Source organism: Quercus robur, chromosome 4 (assembly GCF_932294415.1).
Source record: "Quercus robur chromosome 4, dhQueRobu3.1, whole genome shotgun sequence".
NCBI classification, from domain to species: Eukaryota; Viridiplantae; Streptophyta; class Magnoliopsida; order Fagales; family Fagaceae; genus Quercus; species Quercus robur.
Window position 1 is genome coordinate 38,582,644 of NC_065537.1, and position 23,780 is coordinate 38,606,423.

Here is a 23,780-nt window from a genome sequence, read left to right on the forward strand (position 1 = left end):
CCCCCCCCCCCCCCCCCAACCAACAAAAAAAAAGAGTTTCTGAGTTTTCATATATAGAAATTGTGTGTGTGTGTGTTTTTTTTAAGCTAAATGCTAATTTCTGTTTTCCCATTTCGTAATTTTAAGTATTTTATTCCTTTAAGAAGCTTTAAGTTAAATTAGGAAACGAATGATGTAATCACATCCAACTCTTACCATATGAAACTACCTTAAATAAGGGTTTCAAAAAAGAAGTTAAAAAAAAAAGTACGTTAAATAAGTTGTTGTGAAATGGAAATATGGAATAATCTTTTGATGTCTGATTTATGCTCAACTAAAGTTTAGACCTCTAAAAAAGCTAGTAATATCTTAGGTTCATCTTGAGAAGTTTCTCAAAAAAGAAAAAAAAGTACATCTTGAGAATGGAGCTAATTTATATTTTTGCCTTACTGGTATTACTTGACAAATGAGGCCCGTTTCAAATTTCAACTGGATCTCTGATACATATTTAAAAATATTTGTTTTGTCTTGAATTTGATCCACAAAGGGGGTGGGGGGGAGAGGACAAAAAAATCTTGAGTGTTTGTAAGACACAAAAAAATCTTGAGTGTTTGTAAGAACAAAGGAAACAAGAAAGGAAGTGATGTGATTTGGAGTGTTTGGGTTTAAGGGAGGAAAGGAAAAAAAATTTGAGATCCAATCCCTCACTCTCTTATTTTTTCCTTTTTTTTTTTTCCTAATTTGGGAGGAAAGGAAAGGAAAGGAAATGGTCCGTGACTCATTTTCCTTACCTTCCCTCTATTTCTTTCAACTAAACAAGGTATGTCTTTGTATTTTTCTCCCCTCAAAGCAAACGCAGAAGATCTAAATTATTCGTAACCTACTTTGTACCTGTTATCATGACCTTTCCCACCAGACTCATTTTCTTCCATGTACCAAATGAAAGCTAAAAAAGTGATGCATTATTGCAAGAATCTCAAAAAAATAAAGTTGTAAAAAGGGGTAATCCTCTGCTGATTTTAGCCAAATAATCTTAATCCACAAGCAAGCTAGTCTTATCTAGTGACGTAATTAAAAGTGAATGGGAATGCTTAAAGCGCAATCCCATTTATAAAGTTCAAGTCCAAATATCATTACCAATATACAATTGACAAGAAAGAGAGCAGAAACTTAGGTTTATCACGTCTCTCATAATTCACCCTGGTTGCCCCAATCTTTACGAAAGACCAACTGTCACATTAACATAATAAAACAACAAAATCTTTATAAAATTCCATAATCTATAATGTTCTCTGCCATTTCCTAGAAGGCTTTCCACTATTGGTGTTTTTTTCTTACACCAAAAACTTTATTTTATCTTTTAACTTGTCTGGAATCTAAAATGCATTATTATTATTATTATAAAAGTTAGCCATACAATTTAGCAACTTGCATTGCAACATGCACTAGCGAGTGACAGAGTTGCAAGCATTTTTAGAAAGTCAATTTTAGCAAATCGTCCTTCCCGTGATTACCCCCAGAGTGTTAAATGGGGTCCGACTTCAAGTAATCACGGGGGTTTGAATTCAATTCAATCAATCACCATGCTTTTGTTTTGGAACCTCCCTAGAAATTTCATTCTACGTATGAATTAATTACCATAACCGTCTGATATCAAGAATGTCTTGTGGTGTCCTACATAAATCTACACGTTTCTTATCTTCAAATGGTCATCTTTTGGTCCTATATTACCACCATAAACGTTAAAACTGGGTCCAAAGTCCAAACAATTTCAATCAATCCGAACTCGGAGCTCAATATGTCTAGGACTACAAACTTTCACATAACTTAAAACGCATGGTAAGTGATGGATTCGTATGCAAGTGATACAATTTGATAGAAATATTAACGGATGCCTTAAGGACATTGTTTTAAAATTATTTTTAGAAACATTTTATGAAAAAATGATAGAGTAATAAATTTTTTTTGACAACTTTTTATATTTCCCATGAAAATATTATTAAAACTTTTTTAATATGATTTATTAACAATTTTCCTAAAGATACTCATTAACATGACTCATAATTTAATTATACATTAGCAAATATGCAAATTGTGTGACTTGTATCAAAGTATTTGGACAAGTGTGTGTCCATAGAAAACTGCTTCAAGCCACTACAATATTCATGATTAAGCTCTAACATTGTGCTCAAGGCACATAAGTTCACTGCAAATTTGGAAAAATAAATAAATTCCCTAACAGTTACAAAAAGCTATATTAAAGAATTTACAATGTATTCGTAAATTTTAAACCTAAGAAATCAACCTTTTAATTTTATTTAAAATTACAATAATTTTCATCAAATTGAAGATATTCATGGTTTTCAATTTTCAATGTTTAGGGGTTAAAGTGAAATTTAGATTAGTTGTAATGGGTTGAGGGGTTATTTGATAAATTCTCTTCAATTTGCTAAAAAAAAAAAAAAAAAATGTAATGATTATTTGCAATTTGAAGTGAAGTTAGAAGTTGATTACTCAATTTAAAAAATTTAGGAGCTCAAATTCACAATTGTAGGAGAACAATTTGGTGGCCTAATCCTTGTCGCTCAAGTCTTGGTCCAAAAGGTCCCACACAATGAATTTTTGTAGAGGATGGGCTGAAGAACTCGGTTTCAGTTGGTTTAAACGGTTTGATGCATGGGTTAAGGGAATACACAAACAAGAACGAAAATGCCACTCCATAGAAAGGTCTCCCGAAATGATAAGGTTAAAAACTTGATTAATAGATACCGATCAATGCAGTGAGACTTCTCTACAGTATTCTCTCTTTCCTTTTTTACCGTCCCCTCTCTTGGGGGACTTTTACATATTATATAGGCTCTTTCATATCATCTAGGCTTTACACTTGTTGATCATCCAAATCCCCACTTGAGCACCTGTCCCATCAGACACCCCTCTTAATTCTTTGTGAGTTGCGGTAGTCAAGGTAGCACTGTTCAGGGGTCTTCTCCTCATTAATGCGGCCAGGATAGTAGTTGTAATGCATTTAATGTGGTGGTGGCAGCCTTTGCTGAGATATTTTGGGTTTCCTTCCTTTTTACGTATTGGGTAGATTGACTATAGTGGCTAGGATATACTTTTACTCCGGAATTTGCAGTATCCGAGGAGAAATTACTCCTCGGACATGTTCTCTTTGCCCCAGTGGGCCTGAATAAGGATTTCTTGGGCCACGCTGACTCCTCGGACGGGCCTAGGGCCCAGCCAGCCTGTTATTTTGAGCCGGTCCCCACAATAGCCCCTCAAAACTCTGGTTTTTGATCTCCTTCCGAGGAGAAAAACGGGGTTTTGATATTACAAAGAATAGAATTAATTAGCTCCTGATTCACACGTGTGGGGGCCATTACTTTTGACGCCCTACAATTTACGAGGCGCGATTATTTACTCCAGGCGGCTTTATGTCTCCCTTATCCAACGGTGAGGCGCGGATCCAACGGCTGACATTTTTTCCAGAATTCTTGAGCGGGAGTGATTTCCTTTTTTCCCCCTGGCTATATAAAGCACTAAAGAGACTCGTTTTTCTTTTTTACTAGCACATAAAAAGTCCAGAGAACTCCAGAGAACTCCAGCGCCCAGAGATTCACGAACGTTTCCGACCTTCACATTTCTGTAGCCGTTTCTGCGAAACATCCTTCCTCGAGAAGATTTCCAAGCGTCTTGGTGATTGTTTGTGAGGACACTCGTAAGTTCTGCTTGCTTTGCTGCTTCAAATTTCTCCTCGGCTCTCAATTTTCATCTCGGTTTTCTTTTCGTCCCTCCAGTTTTGCTTAAATGGGTAGATTCAAGGATCTAGTAGATACCCCGGCTGCCATGGAGGCCTTTAGGGCAAAATATCGTATCCCGCCGGGTGTGGTTCTGCAGTACTGTCCCCTAGAAGGAATATTAACAGATAGAGATGTGGGTCAAGTTGTCATTCCCATGATTGCTTTTATAGAAGGGGGAATGACACTTCCCATGCATAGGATCACTCGGGACTACTTGTACCACCATAGGTTGACACTGCATCAGTGCGCTCCAAACATGTTCAGGATATTAGGCTGCGTAGATGTCCTGAACGAGCGGATGGGTCTAGGCCTTACCTGGCATGATGTGGTTCATCTGTACAAGTGCCATTACATCGAGAAGGGGGGGTATTATCTTAAATCTCGGTCCAAGGTCGTTAGACTAATCTCCTGCCTCCCCATATCCAATAAGACTATGAAGGACGATTTCCTCATTGCCTCAGGAGAGTGGAGAGATGGTTTTCACTGTCCAACTCGGGCAGGAATTCTAGGTGCGGCGCCTCTAGGGCCAATCCTTTAGGGAGGGGGCTTAGCTCTTTAGATTCATTCCCTTTTTTTTTTTTGCTTAAGAATCGAAAAATTTTATAACTTAACCATAATATCCTTCTCGGCTATTTTGCAAATAGAGATCAAGTTGCTCCTTGGTTGAGCCACGTAAACGTTCAGGCCTTGAACTATCTTTTGAGGTCAGAAATCTACGTTACCGAGGACGGGCAGCTACACGCGGCTTATTTGGTTTTGGGCTACCAACCCCTAACCCGCGCTTTCCAAGCCATTGGCCAGGCCATAAGAGCTGGTAGTGTAAGGTTAGCTAGGATTGACGTATCCAAGCCCAAGTTTTTGGCCCGACAAGATCTCAAGCTAGTCATGTTACCTGGCGTTCAGAATCCTCCACCAGTTGCGCAATTGCCTCCACCAGACAATCTTGAAGTTGCTGTGCCAGCTGAAGGAGAGACTGAATCATCTCGTCTTTCTCTTGAGGAGGAGATAGACGAGTTCTATTTCTAAGAGGAGATTCCCAAAGCTCCTTTGATTGAGCTTTCAGACCCTGAGGGAGAGCAGGATCGAAATTCTGTGGTCGGCGCGCCAGTTATTATAAACTAGGACTCAGATGAGGAAGTAGATAGTATGGCCTCCGGCAAAGGAAAAAGCTTCGAAAGTTGATGGCAACCCAAGGAAAGGGTCAATCATCAAAGGCGCCAGCTCAGTCACAGACCCCTGTCCTTCCTCCAGTTACCCCTCAGCTCCCTTCTGATCTCAGCCTCAAGGTTAACCCGGACCTAAAGAAGAAAAGGCCGGTTGAAACCCCTGAGGAAGGCGAGGTGGTCCCTCGCCCGGACAAGCAGCAAAAAACCACCCGGGGGCAGAAGAATAAAAGGGCTTCTTTCGTAGAAAGCTGGGAAGAAGAGAACCGGGCCGAAGTGCGTGTTAATCAGTGCACTTGGAGCCCAAAGCTCGAGGTAGACGGGGTTGCCATTCCCTACACTGCCTCGGTCTGAGAATACAACAGAGGCCGAGCAGGATACATAGCAGAGGCCCTAGAGCAGCCAGTGCTCCTTCCCCGGGACATGGAGGCCTATAGGCAATTCTCTCAGCCTGAGCTCTTTCTATCCCTCAAGAGGGACCTTACAATGGTAAAGTAACTCTTCTAACCTTTCATAAAATCATTAGACCTTGTTGCATTCTAAGATATCGTTTTGTTGTTTTGTGGGCAGATTACTCAGCAAGTGTTTATGGTCGAGGAGTATTGTCACAACAACCGCAACTTGGCTGAAGCTGAGGCTCAGTCTCGTGCCGAGGTTGAGAAATCTGTAGGGTCCCTCAAAAAGGAGAATTTTGAACTCTCGGAGAAGTTCAAAGAGGCGGAGAAAAACCGCCGGAACGCCGAGGCTAGCTTGAAGAACGCTGAAACCCAAGCCGAGGACCAGCGCCAAAAATTGTTCGTGACTGAGACCAACCTTGCCACTGAAAGACAAACAATGTTGGATCTCAAGGCGGCGTTACAGAAAGCTGAGGAGAAGGTCCAGCTGGCTAAAGAAGAGGCTCAGCTAGTTCGGGAAGCAGCCAAGGCTGAAAAGAAGGCCTCTTATCAGTTTGGGGCGGAGGAGACTGAAGCCAGGCTCTCTGAGGAGCTTCCAGAGGTATGCAGGGATTACTGCAGCATCTCATGGGCTCATGCCCTTGATGCTGCAGGGGTTCCTGTAGACTCGGCATTGAGGTTGCCCGAGAAGGTTTTCTTCCCTCTTGAGATCCGAGAGATCCCTAACGGCGCCCCTGAAGCTTCAAAGCAGGCCCTGGTTATTCCTGATGCCATCCCTTTACTTGATAATGCCAATGATCCTGCCAAGGAGTCCGTCTCCAAGGGTCTTGGGGCAGATTCCAAAGCTAAAGAGGTTCCTCCTCCTCAGCCAGAGCAGAAAGAGAATCCTCATGCTGAGGCTTAGCTTCTAGGGTTTTTAATTACTGTATTTTTTTTAGAACGGGAGTGGTCTTATTTTTTGTTCTTTTGTAAAGACTTCCCTTTGTATTGACCTCGGCTTATTAATATAGAATGTTCTTTTTTCCATTCTCTTTTGGTACTTATGATTGATGTTGATATAATTTCATTATTTTGTTCAGAGTTAATACTGTTCCTCTATTTAATGTTTGCAACAATATAAACAAATATAAACGAATGAGAAAAGGCAGTGCCGTGCGGCGAACTTAGAACGATAGATGCAATTATACTAAACTACGAACGTACCTTAAAATCACACAGGAGTTCTAAGTTATTAATTTCACCTAAGTCTGTGGTCCGAGGAGCCATGCAGGATTTAGGTTCTGTTTAAAACTTGTAAAGATGCCTCAAGTTATTAATTTCCCCTAAGTCTGTGGTCCGAAGAGCCATGCAGGACTTAGGTTTTGTTTAAAACTTGGATAGATGCCATAAGTTATTAATTTCCCCTAAGTCTGTGGTCCGAGGAGTCATGCAGGACTTAGGTTCTGTTTAAAACTTGTAGAGATGCCTCAAGTTATTAATTTCCCCTAAACTTGTGGTCCGAAGAGCCATGCAGGACTTAGGTTCTGTTTTTAAAACTTTGATAGATGCCATAAGTTCTTAATTTCCCCTAAGTCTGTGTTCCAAAGAGCCATGTAGGACTTAGGTTCTGTTTAAAACTTGGATAGATGCCATAAATTATTAATTTCCCCTAAGTTTGTGGTCCGAAGAGCCATGCAGGACTTAGGTTCTGTTTAAAACTTGTAGAGATGCCTCAAGTTATTAATTTCCCCTAAGTCTGTGGTCCGAAGAGCCATGCAGAACTTAGGTTCTGTTTAAAACTTGGATAGATGCCATAAGTTATTAATTTCTCCTAAGTCTGTGGTCCAAGGAGCCATGCAAGACTTAGGTTCAGTTTAAAACTTGTAGAGATGCCTCAAGTTATTAATTTCCCCTAAGTTTGTGGTCCGAAGAGCCATGCAGGATTTAGGTTCTGTTTAAAACTTGGATAGATGTCATAAGTTATTAATTTCCCCTAAGTCTGTGGTTTAAAGAGTCATGCAGGACTTAGGTTCTGTTTAAAACTTGGATAGATGCCATAAGTTATTAATTTCCCCTAAGTCTGTGGTCCGAAGAGCCATGCAGGACTTTGGTTCTGTTTAAAACTTGTAGAGATGCCACAAGTTATTAATTTCTCTTAAGTCTGTGGTCCGAAGGGCCATGTAGAACTTAGATTCTGTTTAAAACTTGTAGATGGAAATGGACCAAGGGGTATGCGATGATCATGAAACAAAACATAGGTATAGCCGTTTTCATTAATAATAATATCTTCTTAAATTATTTACGTTCCACGGGTGAGGTACAGTTTTTTCATCTAAGTCTTCTAAGTAATAAGCACCTATTTCGGCCATAGATGTGATGTGATACGGTCCTTCTCAGTTGGGTCCCAACTTGCCCCATAAAGGGTTCTTAGCGTTGCCGAGAATCTTCCTCATCACGAGGTCGCCTGGACTCAAAGGTTGCAGTTTTACATTAACATCATATCCCTGCTTTAGCTTCTGGTGATAACAGGCCATATGGATCATCGCTTTTTCCCTTTTTTCCTCAGCTAAGTCTAGACTTCTCCCCAGTAACTCGTCATTGTTTTTTGGGGTAAAGGTGCTAGACTTTAATGTGGGGAAGCTGTTCTTGATTGGGAGTACGACTTCGGTCCCATAAGTCATTGAAAAAGGAGTTTTGCCCGTTGACCGTCGCGGCGTCGTTCGATAGGTCCATAAAACGTGGGGGAGCTCATTCACCCATCTCCCATTTGCTTCATCCAACCTCTTTTTCAGCCCGCTCACTATGACCTTGTTCACGGCCTCAGCTTGCCCGTTTCCTTGAGGGTATGCAGGAGTGGAATATCGGTTTGAGATCCCAAAGTCGCAGCAGTATTCCCTAAAGTTTTTACTATTAAACTGAAAACCGTTGTCCGAGATGAGGGTGTGAGGAGTTCCGAAACACGTAATTATGTTTTTCCAAATGAATTTCTTGGCATCCACGTCCCTGATGTTGGCCAAAGGTTCAGCCTCTACCCAGTTGGTGAAATAATTGGTGCCGACTATTATGTATCGTTTATTCCCTGCTGTTTTAGGGAAAGGGCCGACAATATCAAGACCCTACTGAGCAAACGGCCAGGGGCTGGAGAGGGGGTTAAGGACTCCCCCCGGTTGGTGGACATTTGGGGCAAATATTTGGCATTGATCACACTTCTTTGCATATTCTTGAGCCTCTCTCTGCATGTTCGGCCACCAGTACCCTTGGGTGAGTGCCCTATGCACCAGCGATCTTCCTCCTGTGTGACTTCCACAAATCCCCTCATGTAGTTCTTCGAGCAAGGACTCGGATTCCTCTGGATGTATACATAATAGGTATGGGCCAGAATAGGAACGCCGGTACAACTTGTGGTCCTCTGACAACCAGAACCGAGGAGTATTCCTCCGTATCTTCTCGGCTTCTAGTTTTCCTTCTGGTAACGTATCGTCTTTGAGGAAGTTCATTATGGGATCCATCCAGCTGGGATTCTTTCTAATCTGATGGATTCGATCTGTGTCTCTACCGGTTGAACTTGTCTAGCATAAATCCTCAACAAGGATTATTCGTGGCAGATCATGTGCAGAGGACGTGGCAAGAGTGGCCAGCGAATCAGCATGTGTGTTCCCACTTCTAGAAACATGCGTCAGGTTAAAGGATTGAAAGTCTGACTGCAGGTGTTTGACTCGACCGAGATATTCTTGCATTCTAGTATCTCTAGCTTCTAACTCACCCATCACTTGGCCAACGACCAATTTGGAGTCCGAGAACGCTTCCTTTGCCTTTCCGCCCAACTTTTGAACCATCATCATTCCTTGAAGTAAAGCTTCGTACTCGGCCTCGTTGTTCGTAACCGAGAACCCGAGTCTTAGCGATTTTTCAATGGCAATACCTTCGGGCGATATTAGAAATAGCCCAATTCCAGATCCTCTTTGGTTGGCCGCGCCGTCCACGTAGACTTTCCAATGCAAGATCTCCCATGATGAGATTGTGCCAACTGATTTTCCATCCATGTCTTCCTTCTCGGTTATTGTTTCTATAGAGGGTTCAGCGAATTCTGCGACTAAGTCCGCAAGGACTTGACCCTTGACAGAGGACCTAGGCATGTATTTAATATCAAAGGCCCCCAAAAGTGCACTCCATATGGCGATCCTTCCTGTGTAGTCGGCGCTTCGAAGCACCGATCGAAGGGGAAGCTGGGTTAGAACAATGGCCGTGTGTGCTTGAAAGTAATGGGGGAGTTTTCGCGTGGCATGCACCACTGCTAGAATTGCCTTCTCCAATGGTAAGTAATGCACTTCAGCCTCGTGTAACGATTTACTTATGTAATACACTGGTCGCTGTACTCCATTATCATCCTGTACCAGTACCAGGCTTACAGCATGAGGGGCTACCGCTATGTATGCAAACAGTACCTCGTCCGCCTCAGGGCTAGACATGATGGGTGGTCGTGACAAGTATTCTTTGAGTTGCTGGAAGGCCAGGACACAATCCTCCGACCACTCAAACCCTTTCCACTTATTTATTAAGAGGTAGAAAGGTCGGCATCGGTTTGCAGTTCGTGATATGAACTGGTTCAACGCTGCGATCATGCCAGTGAATTTCTGCACTTCTTTCGGATTCCGAGGAGTCTGTAGGTTATTAATCGCCTTGATTTGATCTAGGCTTACCTCTATTCCTTTGTGAGTTACCATATAGCCAAGGAATTTCTCAGATCCGACCCCAAATGAACACTTGGAAGCATTGAGCCGCAACTTATGCTCCCTTAAAATGCCAAAGATGATCTCCAGGTCTTTCACGTGCTCGGATACCACCTTGCTTTTTACCACCATATCGTCTATGTAGACTTCAATAACCTTGCCTAGCTGAGGTTCGAACATTCTGGTCATCATCCTTTGGTAGGTTGACCCTGCGTTCTTTAGTCCGAAAGGCATCACCTTATAGTGGTAGTTTCCGACGGGTGTCATGAACGTCGTTTTCTCCTGATCCTCTAGTGCCAGTGGTATCTGATGATAGCCTTGGAAGGCGTTCAGGAAGCTCATTCGAGGGTGGCCTACAGTCGCATCTACCAATTGGTCAATTCGAGGTAACGGGAATGGGTCTTTCGGGCATGCCTTGTTCAAGTCTGTGAAGTCCATGCAGACTCGCCACTTCCCCGTTTTCTTTTTTACCACCATCGTATTTGCCAGCCATTCAGGGTAAAAGACTTCTTTGATAGCCCTTGCCTTTTTTAGCTTCGTCACTTCGTCTCTAACGGCACTGACATGTTCTTTTGAAGGACGTCGGGGTGGTTGCTTCTTTGGAATGGAAGATGGGTTAACATTCAAGTGGTGACAAATGAGACTAGGGTCAACCCCTGGGGCATCGTAAGCGTCCCATGCAAACACATCAACATTTCTCCTCAGAAACCCGACCAGTCCCTCTTTTTCTTGAGGAGGCAACTCCGAGCCGACTTGGAAAAATCTCTCCAGGTCACTGTCAACGATAAACTTTTCCAAACTTTCGCACCTTAACTCCTCGGCTGGCCCACTGACTTGCCCCGCCAAGGTGGCTGGTTGCTATAAGTTTTCAGAAGCCGAGGACTCGGCATTGGATCGACGTGAGATGGTGGCCATCATACACTGCCTGGCCATGGCCTGATCTCCGCGAATCTCTTCCACCTGGCCTCTGGACGGGTATTTTACCTTTTGGTGAAGTGTGGAAGATACGGCCTCTAGGGTATGGATCCATGGCCTGGCTACTATTGCTGTGTAGGGCGAGTAGGCATCGACCACGATAAAGTTCACCTCCACCACCTCTGACCCAGTCTCTATGGGTAGTCTAATCTGCCCTTTTGGTATAACAGTTTTCCCTTCGAAGCTGATAAGGGGAGAGTCATAAGCCGTCAAATCCTCCTGCCTTAAGTTCAGCCCCTTGTATAGATCAGGATACATTACCTCTACTGCGCTACCCGGGTCTACCAGCACCCTTCTCACATCGAAACCTCTGATTCTCAGCGTAACCACTAAGACATCGTCGTGAGGTTGGATAGTTCCCCTCTTATCTTCGTCCGAGAATCCTAATATTAAAGAGTTTCCCTTTGTAGACCTTTTAAATTCTCTTTCCTTGTCCTCAGCGGAGAGCCGAGCCACAGACAGCACCCTGGAAGGAAATGACCCGATTCTTCCTGGAGCGGCGAGGATGACATGTATCGTCCTTGTGGGGGGTCTTAATGGTACATCTTTTCGAGGCTCTTGCATTGCGTGGTCTGGATGACCGCTTGAGGGGTGTAAAAGGTGACGTAACTTTCCTTCTCGGACCAGCTGATCTAGGTGATTCTATAGATTCCTGCAATCCTCAGTGGTATGTCCATGGTCCTGATGATAGTGACAATATAGGTTCTGGTTGCGTTTCGAAGGGTCCCCAGCCATTTTTCCCGGCCATCTGAAGAAGGATTCATCCTTGACTTTCTCCAGAACTTGTTGTACTGGCTCTCTGAACACGGCATTAACCGTTTGCATGTTGCTTTATCCAGCCTGTCTCGAAAAATCTCTCATCGGCTGGTTATGGTTATATCGTTTTGACCTGAAATCATTCCCTTTGGGGGGAGTGATCTTCTCCTTTCCCTTTCCTTGTAGCTGATCTTCCTCCACCCTTTTGTACTTGTCAATCCTATCCATCAACTGATGAACGTTGGCAACGGGTTTACCAGTGAGAGATTTCCTTAAGCCATATTCGGTGGGGAGACCGCTTTTGAATGTGCTGATAGCGACATCATCGTGGTTCTCATCCAACTCGTTATACATCTCCCAATACTTATTCGAGTACGCCTTTAGGGTCTCTCCTTTGCACATGGATAAGGACAATAACGAACTTAGGGGTCGAGGGACCCTGCTATTTGTAATAAAGCGAGAACAAAAAACCTGAGTGAGCTGCTTGTAGGAGCCTATAGAATTTGTCTTTAGGCTGTTGAACCATCTCATCGCCATTGGCTCCAAGCTAGACGGGAAAACTTTGCACATCAGAGCCTCATTTTGGGAGTAGATGGCCATTCTTTGGTTAAACTGGCTTACGTGCTCCACCGGGTCTGCTCGACCGTTGTAGATGGCAAACGTTGGTTGATTAAAACGTCGAGGTAATTTAGCCCCTTCGATTCTGTGCGCGAAGGGTGATTTGGAGATCTGATCTAATGCCTTGTTCATAGCGTCATTTCCCAAACCTTTGCTGGACGGGCTCTCATACCTTCGCACAGGGTGAGACTCCTTCTCGTAAGAAAAGGTCTCACTTGGGGGTGTTCTCGACCTCCGTTGATAACTCATGTCCTCCTCGTTAGAGGATGCATCTGAGCTGGAGGGAGATTGCTTTTGTTGCGCACGTCGCAACTTTCTTTTCAGGTCATCTATCTCTCGCTGCATGGCCTGATGGTTGTTTCGCCTTTGAGATACGTGACTACCTATTTGGGTACGACTTTGGCTCGTCTGGGTAGTATGTACGCTTCCCTCATGATTCCTTCTGTTGCCTGGGTTGGAAGGATTATTTTGCCGCTGAGACTCAATGGGTTCTATCTGTTGAGGGTTAGCTTAGTGGGGATTCTCCTGGTGTGGACCTAGTCCTGCTATGCTTAACTGTTGTGCTTACTGACACTTAAGTTCTTCCCACAGACGATGCCAATTGTAGGAGAACAATTTGGTGGCCCAATCCTTGTCGCTAAAGTCTTGGTCCAAAAGGTCCCACACAATGAATTTTTGTAGAGGATGGGCTGAAGAACTCGGTTTCAATTGGTTTAAACAGTTTGATGCCTGGGTTAAGGGAATACACAAACAAGAACGAAAATGCCACTCCGTAAAAAGGTCTCCCGAAATGATAAGGTTAAAAACTTGATTAATAGATACCGATCAATGTAGTGAGGCTTCTCTACAGTATTCTCTTTTTCTTTTTCCACCGCCCCCTCTCTTGGGGGACTTTTACATATTATATAGGCCCTTTCATATCATCTAGGCTTTACACTTGTTGATCATCCAAACCCCCACTTAAGCACCTATCCCATCAGACATCCCTCTCAATTCTTTGTGAGTTGCGGTAGTCAAGGTAGTACTGTTCAGGGGTTTTCTCCTCTTTAATGCAGCCAAGATAGTAGTTGTAATGCATTTATTGTGGTGGTGGCAGCCTTTACTGAGATATTTTGGATTTCCTTCCTTTTTACGTATTGGGTAGATTGACTATAGTGGCTAGAATGTACTTTTGCTCTGGAATTTGCAGTATCCGAGGAGAAATTACTCCTCAGACATGTTCTCTTTGCCCCCAATGGGCCTGAATAAGGATTGCTTGGGCCATGCTGACTCCTCGGACGGGCTAACTCCTCGGACGGGCCTAGGGCCCAGCCAGCCTGTTATTTTGGGCCGGTCCCCACAACAATGTAAATCAACCTTGTTATTTTTAAGTTCTCTTTTCTTTTTCTAAAAAATATTTATAATTTTTCTTTAAAGAATTGTGCACTTTAACTAAGACCCCACTCTACAAATTCTACATGAATCAAATAAATTTGTGTACTAATGTTTTTCCCCCTAAACACGATGGTGTTTGATTTCACAATCATAATCAGAAGATTCAGAACAATGTCACTTAAATACCTATAATTTTTTTTTCTTTCAAACACATAATAAATTATTTATGATTTCCTAGAGCACTTGCAGCAATGGAGCTAAATAGCTATATAGCTATTTTAGCTCCACCAAAACACCAAAAAGAACCATGCAACAGTGGAGCCAAACTTATTTTTTTTAGCTCCATTGCTACAGTGCACATCTATCACTGTAGCTAAGAGCTAAACAAAAAAAAAAAAAATTTTACTCCCAACCGGATTAAAATAATAAAAAGTGTTCTCTCTTTCAATCACTCCATGCCTCTCTCTCCCTCAGTCACTGAAGCTCTCATCCTCTCTCAAAACTCTCTCAAGCAAACTCTCCCAAGCTCTCATCCTCTCTCAGTCACTCTCCTCTCTCATCGTCACTCTCTCAAGCTCCCTCATTCACCGCCGCTAGCCCGACCCAGCCATCCCAAGCCGCTCTCAAAACTCTCTCACCGTCACTCTCTTAAGCTCCCTCATTCACCACCGTCGGCCTAACCCAGCCGTCCCAAGCCGCCGATCGTCTCAGACCCACTTCTCTTCCGCCAATCAAACCCACGCCGACACTGTCCTCCTCTTCCGCTTTTGTTTGTGATTGGTGATTTTGTTTGGTCTGGGTTGAGGAAAAATATTGGAGATTTCGGGTTTTTTTATTTTTATTTTTTATTTTTTTTTTATCCTGCTGTGGACTAGTGGTGGTGGTGGTGGTGGTGGTGGTAGAAGTGATTGTGGTTGTGGTTGGTGCTATGGATGTTTTTTTGAATAGTGAGATATATTATTTTATTGTAGGGAATATATTATTTTATTGTGATGTTTTATATTATTTTATTGTGTTGAAAACTAAAATAGATCCACTACTGCAGCATCTGTGTAGGTAAAATAGATAAAGTAACTTTTGGTGGAGTTAAATTGCTAAATTTTTAACCCCATTGCTGTGGATGATCTTAGAGAATAAATTAATTATGTTTTAGTGATAAGACATCTATGATATGAGAAATAAAGTAACATGGTGCAGGAGTACTTTTGTATTTTAAAATAACAACATGGGTACTATTTAATACCGTGGAAGAAAGTTCACGCTTAACATAAAAAAAAAGGGGGAAAATCCTCGTGACTTTGGAAAAATCTCACCTATACATTTCACAATTCTCAATTTAGTATGGAAAGTAATGGTGTCATATTCATTACAGTAACAAGAAAGACTGTTAGATAGAATATTTTTAGGTGACTCAAATAGCACATATCTTAATAGATTTATAGCAATCTCATCATCATGAGTTTTAAAAAATATAGTATTTAGTATCTAAAAAAATCAACTTTATAACATTTAACATATCACTTTACAATACACTTAATATAAAAACTTCTATTTTTTTTTTACCACTTCATTAAAACTCATGACACTAAGTGCTAAAAAATAATAAAAAATGAGTAGCAACTTGCTACGATAGAGTGTTAGTAATAACATCCTACCGTAGCAAGGTGCTAAAAAATTTAAAATTTAGCACCATTGATATAAGGGCTTTTTTAGTGGTTTTGTTGTTAAAAATAGCTTTTAGCATTTATCCCACCTTTAATGAGAATGCTCATGGAAAGTCATACTCATAACAAGGTATTGCATCAATTTCATAAGAAGTTGTGATAGTGTTGTTGACTGAATGTAGGAGTGATATTTTTTGTTAGCTAATAAATTATGGAAAATGCTAACGAATGCCTTTAGGGTATTGATTAATAATCCATTTAAAGAAAGTTTTTATGGGAAAAGAAAAAAAAGTAATTAATATTTTGACAACTTTTTTCATTTCCCATAAAAGTGGTGTCAAAACTTTTTTAATTTGAATTGTTAACCAATGCTCTAAGGGCACTCGTTAGCATGATCCATATATTATCTAGAAACAATAGAATTAATGTCCTCGTGCATAGATACAAATAAAATACAATGCATAAATTTACACGATTAAAAAACAAGTATACCATAAGGTCGTCCTTATGCGGGTACCGTTAAAATATAGACAATAAAAATTTAGATACAATTCTTTAAGTATTGTATTTTAAAAATTTTAATTAAATTTAAAATACATGATCATAGATGATTGTTTATTATTATTATTATGTCAATATATTAATTAGTTTTTGGTGTAGATGGTTACAAACTTTGCCTAAATATTAGTACAAATAGATCTATGCTAGAAAACCATTTTATAAAACAGAGGTAAACACATACTATAAGGAAGGGAAGGCCTGAGATAGGGAGAACACCAAATATGAGAGGGATCAAGCTAGAGCTTGATATTATCTATACAAAAATCCATAGAATCGAAGGCCAACAACAGGAAGCAAAAAGATTATCCAACAAAATTCAAATATTTGGTTGCTAATAATTATTCTTTATTATTAGACAAAGACACCAATTGATTTTTTTGGTATAAGTGAGATTTAAACTTAAGGTGGCATTTGGTTTGGGGAATCCACATTACCCTTTGGCATCAAGATTCTTGGAAATGTAATGCTTGAGAATCTAAAAGCTTGAAAATGTAATCATTCTTGTGAGCGGACAAAAAATGGTTCCCGAGGTCTCCATGGATTACCACTATAATGTCTCACACAACTAATTATAAGTAACAATAGGGAATAAACACTCCACAATGGGAAACTCAAGTAGTCGATTTCTTTGGCCACATGTGTTTCAATTTCTACTCAAATGTTACAATAGGAAATTCTTTCGTTCCTATGGTGTTACACACACTTTCTCTCTATCTTTCTTTTAGATTGTTCCCCTTTCTCTTTTTTTTTTTTTCCTTTCACCTCGATCTCCCTTTCATTTGCCTCTCTCCCCCCTTTTATAATGACATTCCTTGCTCTTATCTATACAACTATCTTGTTGCCAGCCAGATTCTCAGGGATATTTTCTTTTACTTTATCGGTTTCTTCCCCATGCTTATCCTGGAACTTTGACTTTTGGGAGTTGTTTGTATTGTTTAGGTTGTCTTATATGCATTCAATGCAGCAGAGGTTAGGTAAGAACCCCATCATTAATGCGGAGGCAAAAATCTTCGACCTTCTTGCGTCTTCTGGAAGTTTCCAGTGGTTCCAGGCATATCTTGGAATCCATACGTGGATCATTTGTGCACCATTCCTCGAGTAAGGCTAGTTCCTTACTATCTCCACGGGAACGACTTTCCTGCATCGCTCTCTTCTTCCGTAGTACTTAGGATGGTATAACTTCCTTTCTTTCACAGCCCCTTGTCCCCTAGGCCTTCCTTCCATTATATAGGCTGGGCCCAATTCGTTCCCCGCAACCTAGTTACTTCTTGGACTTAAGGCTTGGATGGAGACTCTTCCACTCCCCATAATTCTTATGTTTAGTTTGGTTAGGGATTTAATAAGATTTCAATGATATGAAATTCCCATATTTGGTTTATTCTTAGGAATCTTATAGAAATGATTTATTATCCGAAAATACCATTAGATTTATAAACCTAATATCAAATTACTTTATCATTATCTTTGTATAAATAAATAACGGCCCTCCAGCACGTCCTCATATTGCGTCCGCCACCATAGCTTTGCATCCCCAGAGAGATACATTGTTGCCATTGTGACTTGGTCATTATGGGTCATGTTAATGAGTGTCCTTTTAGGGCAATAGTTAACAATTTATTTTTGAAAAATTTTGACACCACTTTTATAGGAAATAGAAAAAGCTGGCAAAACATTAAAATGGTTTGTTAACAAGTCAAACTGTTAACTATATTGGCAAAACATTCCCCAATAATTGTTTTTTTTTTCCTATACAAACTTTTCAAAAATAGTTTATTAACAATTATCTTAAGGCATCCGTTAATATTTTCTAATAAATATTAAGAAAAATAACATTAACTATAAATCAAGTCAAATCTAATAAAACAACGGTCTAACATTTTGAATAATACAGAATTAATAATTTAAAAATCTTGTTCTTCATGGTATATCATGATATCTGTTATGATCCTAGTGTCCCACATGGATTAAAAATAAACTCAACCATGTGTTTATAAGTTCTTGGGCACCCTTCCCTTACAAGTCGGTTTTCAAGGGTGAGTTCTACTTGTGGGTTGTAACATTTGGTATCAGAGCTAATCACCACCCCGATTAATCGAGCGTAGCTCATTGAGTATGGGATCAAATGAGTTGCGACTTTGTAGTCAGATTCTGGAAGGGGCGACCTAGGGGCTAGATTAAAATTACTGATAGTTGAGTGAAGCCACTAAAAAGAGAAAGGGCAACCAATGGGTTAGTGTCGCTAGAATGAGTCGTTGTGGACGTCAGTTGCGAAGCGTGGTGGTATGGTATGATCCTAGTGCTCCACATTGATTAAGAATAAGTTTAACCAAGTGTTTATTAGTTCTTGGACACCCTCTCCTTACAAGCTCCTTTTCAAGGGTGAGTTTTATCCATGGGTTGTAACAATATCATGTCTTGTCAATAAAATAATTGATTTTCTTATAAAAAAATTCAATCCCAAATTAAAAATATAACTAAAGAAAATATCATATATATATATATAATCCAATAAAAGAATGTGGATATCTATCTTTTTAAAAAGAAATCCATCTTCCTACCAAAGCAGGATGAGCTCAGTAATTTTCGGAAAAAATTGCCAAACAGACTATTTTTAGGAAAAAATTAGGCGTGTGGCACGTGTTCAAAGTTATTTAGTAAGTTAGACTGTTTTTGAAAGTCGAGTTTGGCAAACTCGACTTTGGGCTGGAAAACGCACACTATAGTGGCGTTTTTTTTAGTGGCTATAGCAGCGTTTATATAAAACGCCACTAAAAAAAACGCCACTATTGTGTTTGTAATCCAGCCCAAAGTCGAGTTTGCCAAACTCGACTTTCAAAAACAGTCTAACTAACTAAATAAATTTGGACGCGTGCTGTCCGACTAAAATTTTTCAGAATTTTCACTGTTTGGCAAATTTTGCTGTAATTTTCTATCAAACAGGTTTATCTCAAGGTATCATTTAACATTCCCGATAATCTTAAAGACTACAAATATATTAATTACTATACTATATAAGTTTTTTTTTTTTTTGAGAGGAAATATACTATATAAGTTCTTTATTTAATGCTAAAAACTTTGTTAATTGAAACTTTATTTTTAAGGGAGAAATAAATTCAACATACTAACATCAGTTGTGTCCCCCTATTCTTGGGGTGGTTTCTCAAAAAAAAAAAAAAAAAACATCAGTTGTGTGGGGCCAGAAGGTATTTTTCAAAATTAAAATTGAGTAATGATAATGTAATAAACAAACAGAAGTAGCAGCAGCATCTTTTACAGCTACTCCAGCAAGATACAGACAGAAATTTATTATACTCTCTCTACCACAACACTCCAATATCACTTCCATTCCCTCTCTCTCTCTCTCTCTCTCTCCTTATTTTCAGACCATCCCCCACACACCAATGTCTCCAAGCCCATAACCTTCTCATTCATTCTCTTCAGATTCATTCACACATGCATAAAAACAAACACAAGCACATACATAAACAGAAAACAAAACAAAACAAAGAAAGAGAGAGAAAAAAAAATGTCAGTATACGATGCAGCATTTGTGGACACAGAACTATCAAAACCAACCTCAATCTTCGGCCTGAGACTATGGGTAGTCATAGGAATCTTAGTCGGTTCACTCATCGTCTTAGCTCTCTTCATGCTCTCTCTCTGCATCACCTCTCGCCGCCACCGCCACCGCCACCGCCAACACACCAAACCCACTTCCACCGTTGACCCAACAACTCCACCAATCTCCAAAGAAATCCAGGAAATCGTGGCCCACCCAGCTCCGCCATCCGAGATCCAAATCGAGATCGGGAAGGTGGACCACCGGGTCGTCGTGGTGTCGAGCGGCGAGACTGAAACGACGGCGTCTTCGTTGGGGAACAGTGGGAGCATGGTGGGGCCCGAGGTTTCGCACTTGGGTTGGGGAAGATGGTACACACTCAGAGAGCTTGAGGCTGCAACCAATGGGTTGCGTGAAGAGAACGTTATTGGTGAAGGTGGCTATGGGATTGTGTATTCTGGACTTTTGAATGACGGTACTAGAGTTGCCGTTAAAAACCTCTTGAATAACAGGTACCAGAGTCGGCGTTAATATCTACTCTGTAATACGTATTAATCTCTCTCTTTGAATCTCTTATTTTAAAAGTTGAACTAATTAGAACCCACTTGTCAAAACTGTCTTAATAAACATTTGATAGAGTTTCATCTATATTAACTTAGTTGTTGTAATACATATTTCCATATATAAAGTAATAAATTTAGTTGTTATAATAATTTTATTTTGAATGATGACACCAGAGTGGCCGTTAAAGGAATACAGGTCCTACTTTTATTGATTTTTTTTTTCTATGATGTGTTTATGTTCTTATATTCATTATTACATTATTACTAATGTGATTACAATAATAGAAGATACGTGTTACTGTAATTTGTGTGTGTGTGTGTTTTGATCTGATGTAGTTTGTATTTACTGTTTATTTGCTGAGCGAGTGTGGATTTTTTTTTAATTTTTTTTATTTTTAACTGTAATAGTAGAAATTTTGTTATAAAGTCATTTCCTTATGGTGTTTTGGATTCTTGAAATGAAGAAACTTTATTTAGGTGAAAAAAATAGTTGTGTTAGGTGCAGTTCAGACTTCTAACTTCGGAGGGTGTTTGTAGATCATAATTTTCTTTGCCCCTAATTGCTAGGGGTAAAAAAAGGAAAGATAAATTCACTCAACTCCATCTGAAAATTGCATTAGAAAGAGAGTGCCACACTGCCAGTTTTATTTTTGAATTTTTTTTTCTCTACTTTCTCTTTGGTCTTTTATAATTGAAAATTGTGTTTGAATTTTATTTCCTTTTCTTGTGTTCTCTCAACAACCAAAGAAATTTATTTTCTGTTGGTTGGTGTTATGTGGTAGTCCATTGTTTTCTTGTCTGGTTTTATTCTTCTTTTTATTTTTGGGTCATTCTATAGTACACTTTTTTATTTTGTATGTATCTCCTAATCTTAACAGTTCATCTATTATTATAATATATATATATATATATATATTAAATAAGGCAATATCCTAATTGCTATGTTAAGTTTTATACCAAGTTAACTATTGTATATATGCTACATTAAAAAAAAAGTGTGTACTGTAGAATTCTCCTTTTATTTTTACTTATTTTGGGGTGCAATATTCTTTTCTTGAGTGAGTGAGAATTCGGCTTTAAAGTGGCATGCTTTGGATAAATAAAGTGTAGTCTTCCTTTTTAATCCCCTGTGCACATGGTCAAGCATGAATAACTGATGTTGGCATGAAAGTCTCTAACTTTATTAAGTAAAATTGGACCTTTTCTCCTGATTCATCCTTGCTTTAAAGCATTTTATGATTGGCTACGAGCGTACTCAATTATCTTTGTTGTTGTTCCTTGCCTTTTACATGTATGTATAATGCATTAGCTTATTAAACTGGTTGATAATCAGGGGTCAAGCTGAGAAGGAATTTAAAGTGGAGGTGGAAGCAATTGGGCGGGTGCGACACAAAAATCTTGTAAGATTACTTGGATACTGTGCTGAGGGTGCATACAGGTATTGCTAATTGTCTGCCTAATCAAGCTCAATATTGTGCTTTCTGAATGAGAGCTTAAAGGTGTAATCTCATTTTATTTCTTAGGATGCTTGTGTACGAGTATGTTGACAATGGCAATCTGGACCAATGGCTTCATGGGGATGTTGGGGAAGTCAGCCCTCTAACATGGGAGATCCGTTTGAACATTATATTAGGAACAGCAAAAGGGTACAGTGCAATCTTGTACATTAATTTGTTTTCGTTTGAGGCGGCCAATTAAACTCATGCAGTAATTTTTACTTTTGCAGATTGGCCTATCTTCACGAGGGTCTTGAACCAAAGGTTGTCCATCGAGATGTAAAAGCTAGCAACATACTAATCGATCGCCAGTGGAACCCTAAGGTATCTGATTTTGGGCTTGCTAAGCTCTTGTGTTCCGAGAGGAGTTATGTGACAACTCGCGTGATGGGGACTTTTGGGTAAGTTCATTTCTTTGTTTCAATACAATACATGTATTTCTTTTTGTCAGTTGGTAATTGTTCATTGGATTCGTTTTTAAGTTGTAAAATAACTCTTATTTGTTGGTTTCTGTAGTTATGTTGCACCCGAGTATGCTTGCACGGGAATGCTGAATGAGAAGAGTGACGTTTACAGCTTTGGAATACTTGTCATGGAGATAATTTCTGGGAGAAGCCCTGTTGATTATAATCGACCACAAGGAGAGGTTAGTCTTGTATTGTTATTTGGAGGATATTTCTTTGCAGCCTTCCTGTCTTAGCTTACCTTCTATTTCTGAGTGTAACAAGTTGAAAATGACTAAAAATGGCAGGTACATTTGGTAGAATGGTTGAAAACCATGGTTGGAAACCGAAAATCTGAGGAAGTAGTTGATCCCAAGCTGCCAGAGATGCCTGCTTCAAAGGCACTTAAACGTGTTCTGCTAGTTGCTCTTCGATGTGTTGATCCCGATGCAAAAAAGAGGCCAAAAATTGGACATGTGATCCACATGCTTGAAGCAGATGACTTACTATTTAGAGAAGTATGGTTTTTTTTTTTTTTTTTTTTTGGGTGTTGTGGATTTTCTATTATTGATCCAATTTATAACTCTACATTTCTATCGTTACTATGCAGGAACGCAAGATTGGGACAGATTCTTCCCGTTCACATCATGATTTTCAACCAGAGAATAATGCTGTTTCAAAATTAGGCCATAGACAACTTGTTGAAGGGACTTCTGATGAAAGTGAAGGTGATAGTGGTAGGAAGCATCATCAGCCAACTAGGTGGAGATAACACCATTTGAGGGTTGAGTAACAATTAAAAGTTTATCTTTTAGTTTTTGAAGCTTCTTTCTTTTCTTTTTAGTTCCCCAAATTTTTTTATCTGTGCCTTCAATTCCAAGTTAACAATAATCTGCATATATTTAATGGGTGGTTTACATATTTTTCTGCCCTGCCTCAAATTGAAATGCTATTGTATCATACAAATTAAAAAGCATCTATTTATCATTCTTATTGGAAATATAATTCATTGATATTTCTGTCTGTAAAACAAGATATGGCTAGCCACTACATCAAATATGTATTCTTTTAGTGTTAACATTATAAAAATCAGTTATGCTTATCTCCAAATTTCAGTTTCATTGTCGCGTTCTAATTCCGCCAGGACATGCTTGGGTTTCCAGGCTTTGTCCCCAGTGCTGCCAGCCCAAATCAATTGAGATGGTTTTGGATGGTGGACCCACTTACCAGCTAGATTACATCACATCAGTGCCGACTTCAGAATCGGTGGTTCTGTGAAATGGACCCAATACCAGCTAATTCGGTTGAAGCTACTATGGTTCACAGCTTCTTATTCACATGGCCTTTCTTGTCCTGGTTCGACCAGCAAGCTGGGCAGGCAAAGGTCTAGACTGGGACTGGGGTCAAGGTTTTGCTTTTGTTTTTAGCTGATTCAAAAGATGGAACCAGTACAACTGTCAGTTCTCAAGGCTTTCACAGCTACAAACAAACAAAGCAGGAAAGTGACACAAAAAGACGCTACCATAAAAAACAGTAACGCAAAGCCCACAACCCTTTGCTTATTATGCATGAACTCACATGTTAAATGATCTATACAGACAGTCAAGCATATTGACAAAAAAATATAAACTGAGCTCCCAATTCAACCCTGGGTTATTCTTGTTCAGAGTGTACATACAAATTTGAGCCTTTCAACCACCGGTCCCAACTTCCAACTATTTTGTC

General features: G+C 39.9%; 2 protein-coding genes across 2 annotated transcripts; one reads left to right on the top strand and one right to left on the bottom strand.

Moving 5' to 3' along the window:
* Positions 1 to 8,885: 8,885 nt before the first annotated feature.
* Positions 8,886 to 9,359, bottom strand: LOC126721834 (uncharacterized). Its single transcript, XM_050424906.1, has one exon. The coding sequence runs from the start codon at positions 9,357 to 9,359 to the stop codon at positions 8,886 to 8,888; it is 474 nt and encodes a 157-aa protein (XP_050280863.1).
* A 9,954-nt stretch (positions 9,360 to 19,313) lies between these two features.
* Positions 19,314 to 22,976, top strand: LOC126721509 (probable serine/threonine-protein kinase At1g01540). The gene is made up of 7 exons (XM_050424557.1): positions 19,314 to 20,065; positions 21,450 to 21,554; positions 21,640 to 21,762; positions 21,843 to 22,013; positions 22,129 to 22,258; positions 22,364 to 22,573; positions 22,666 to 22,976. The coding sequence occupies exons 1-7, from the start codon at positions 19,521 to 19,523 to the stop codon at positions 22,825 to 22,827; spliced, it is 1,446 nt and encodes a 481-aa protein (XP_050280514.1). The 5' UTR covers positions 19,314 to 19,520; the 3' UTR covers positions 22,828 to 22,976.
* The last annotated feature ends 804 nt before the right edge of the window (positions 22,977 to 23,780 follow it).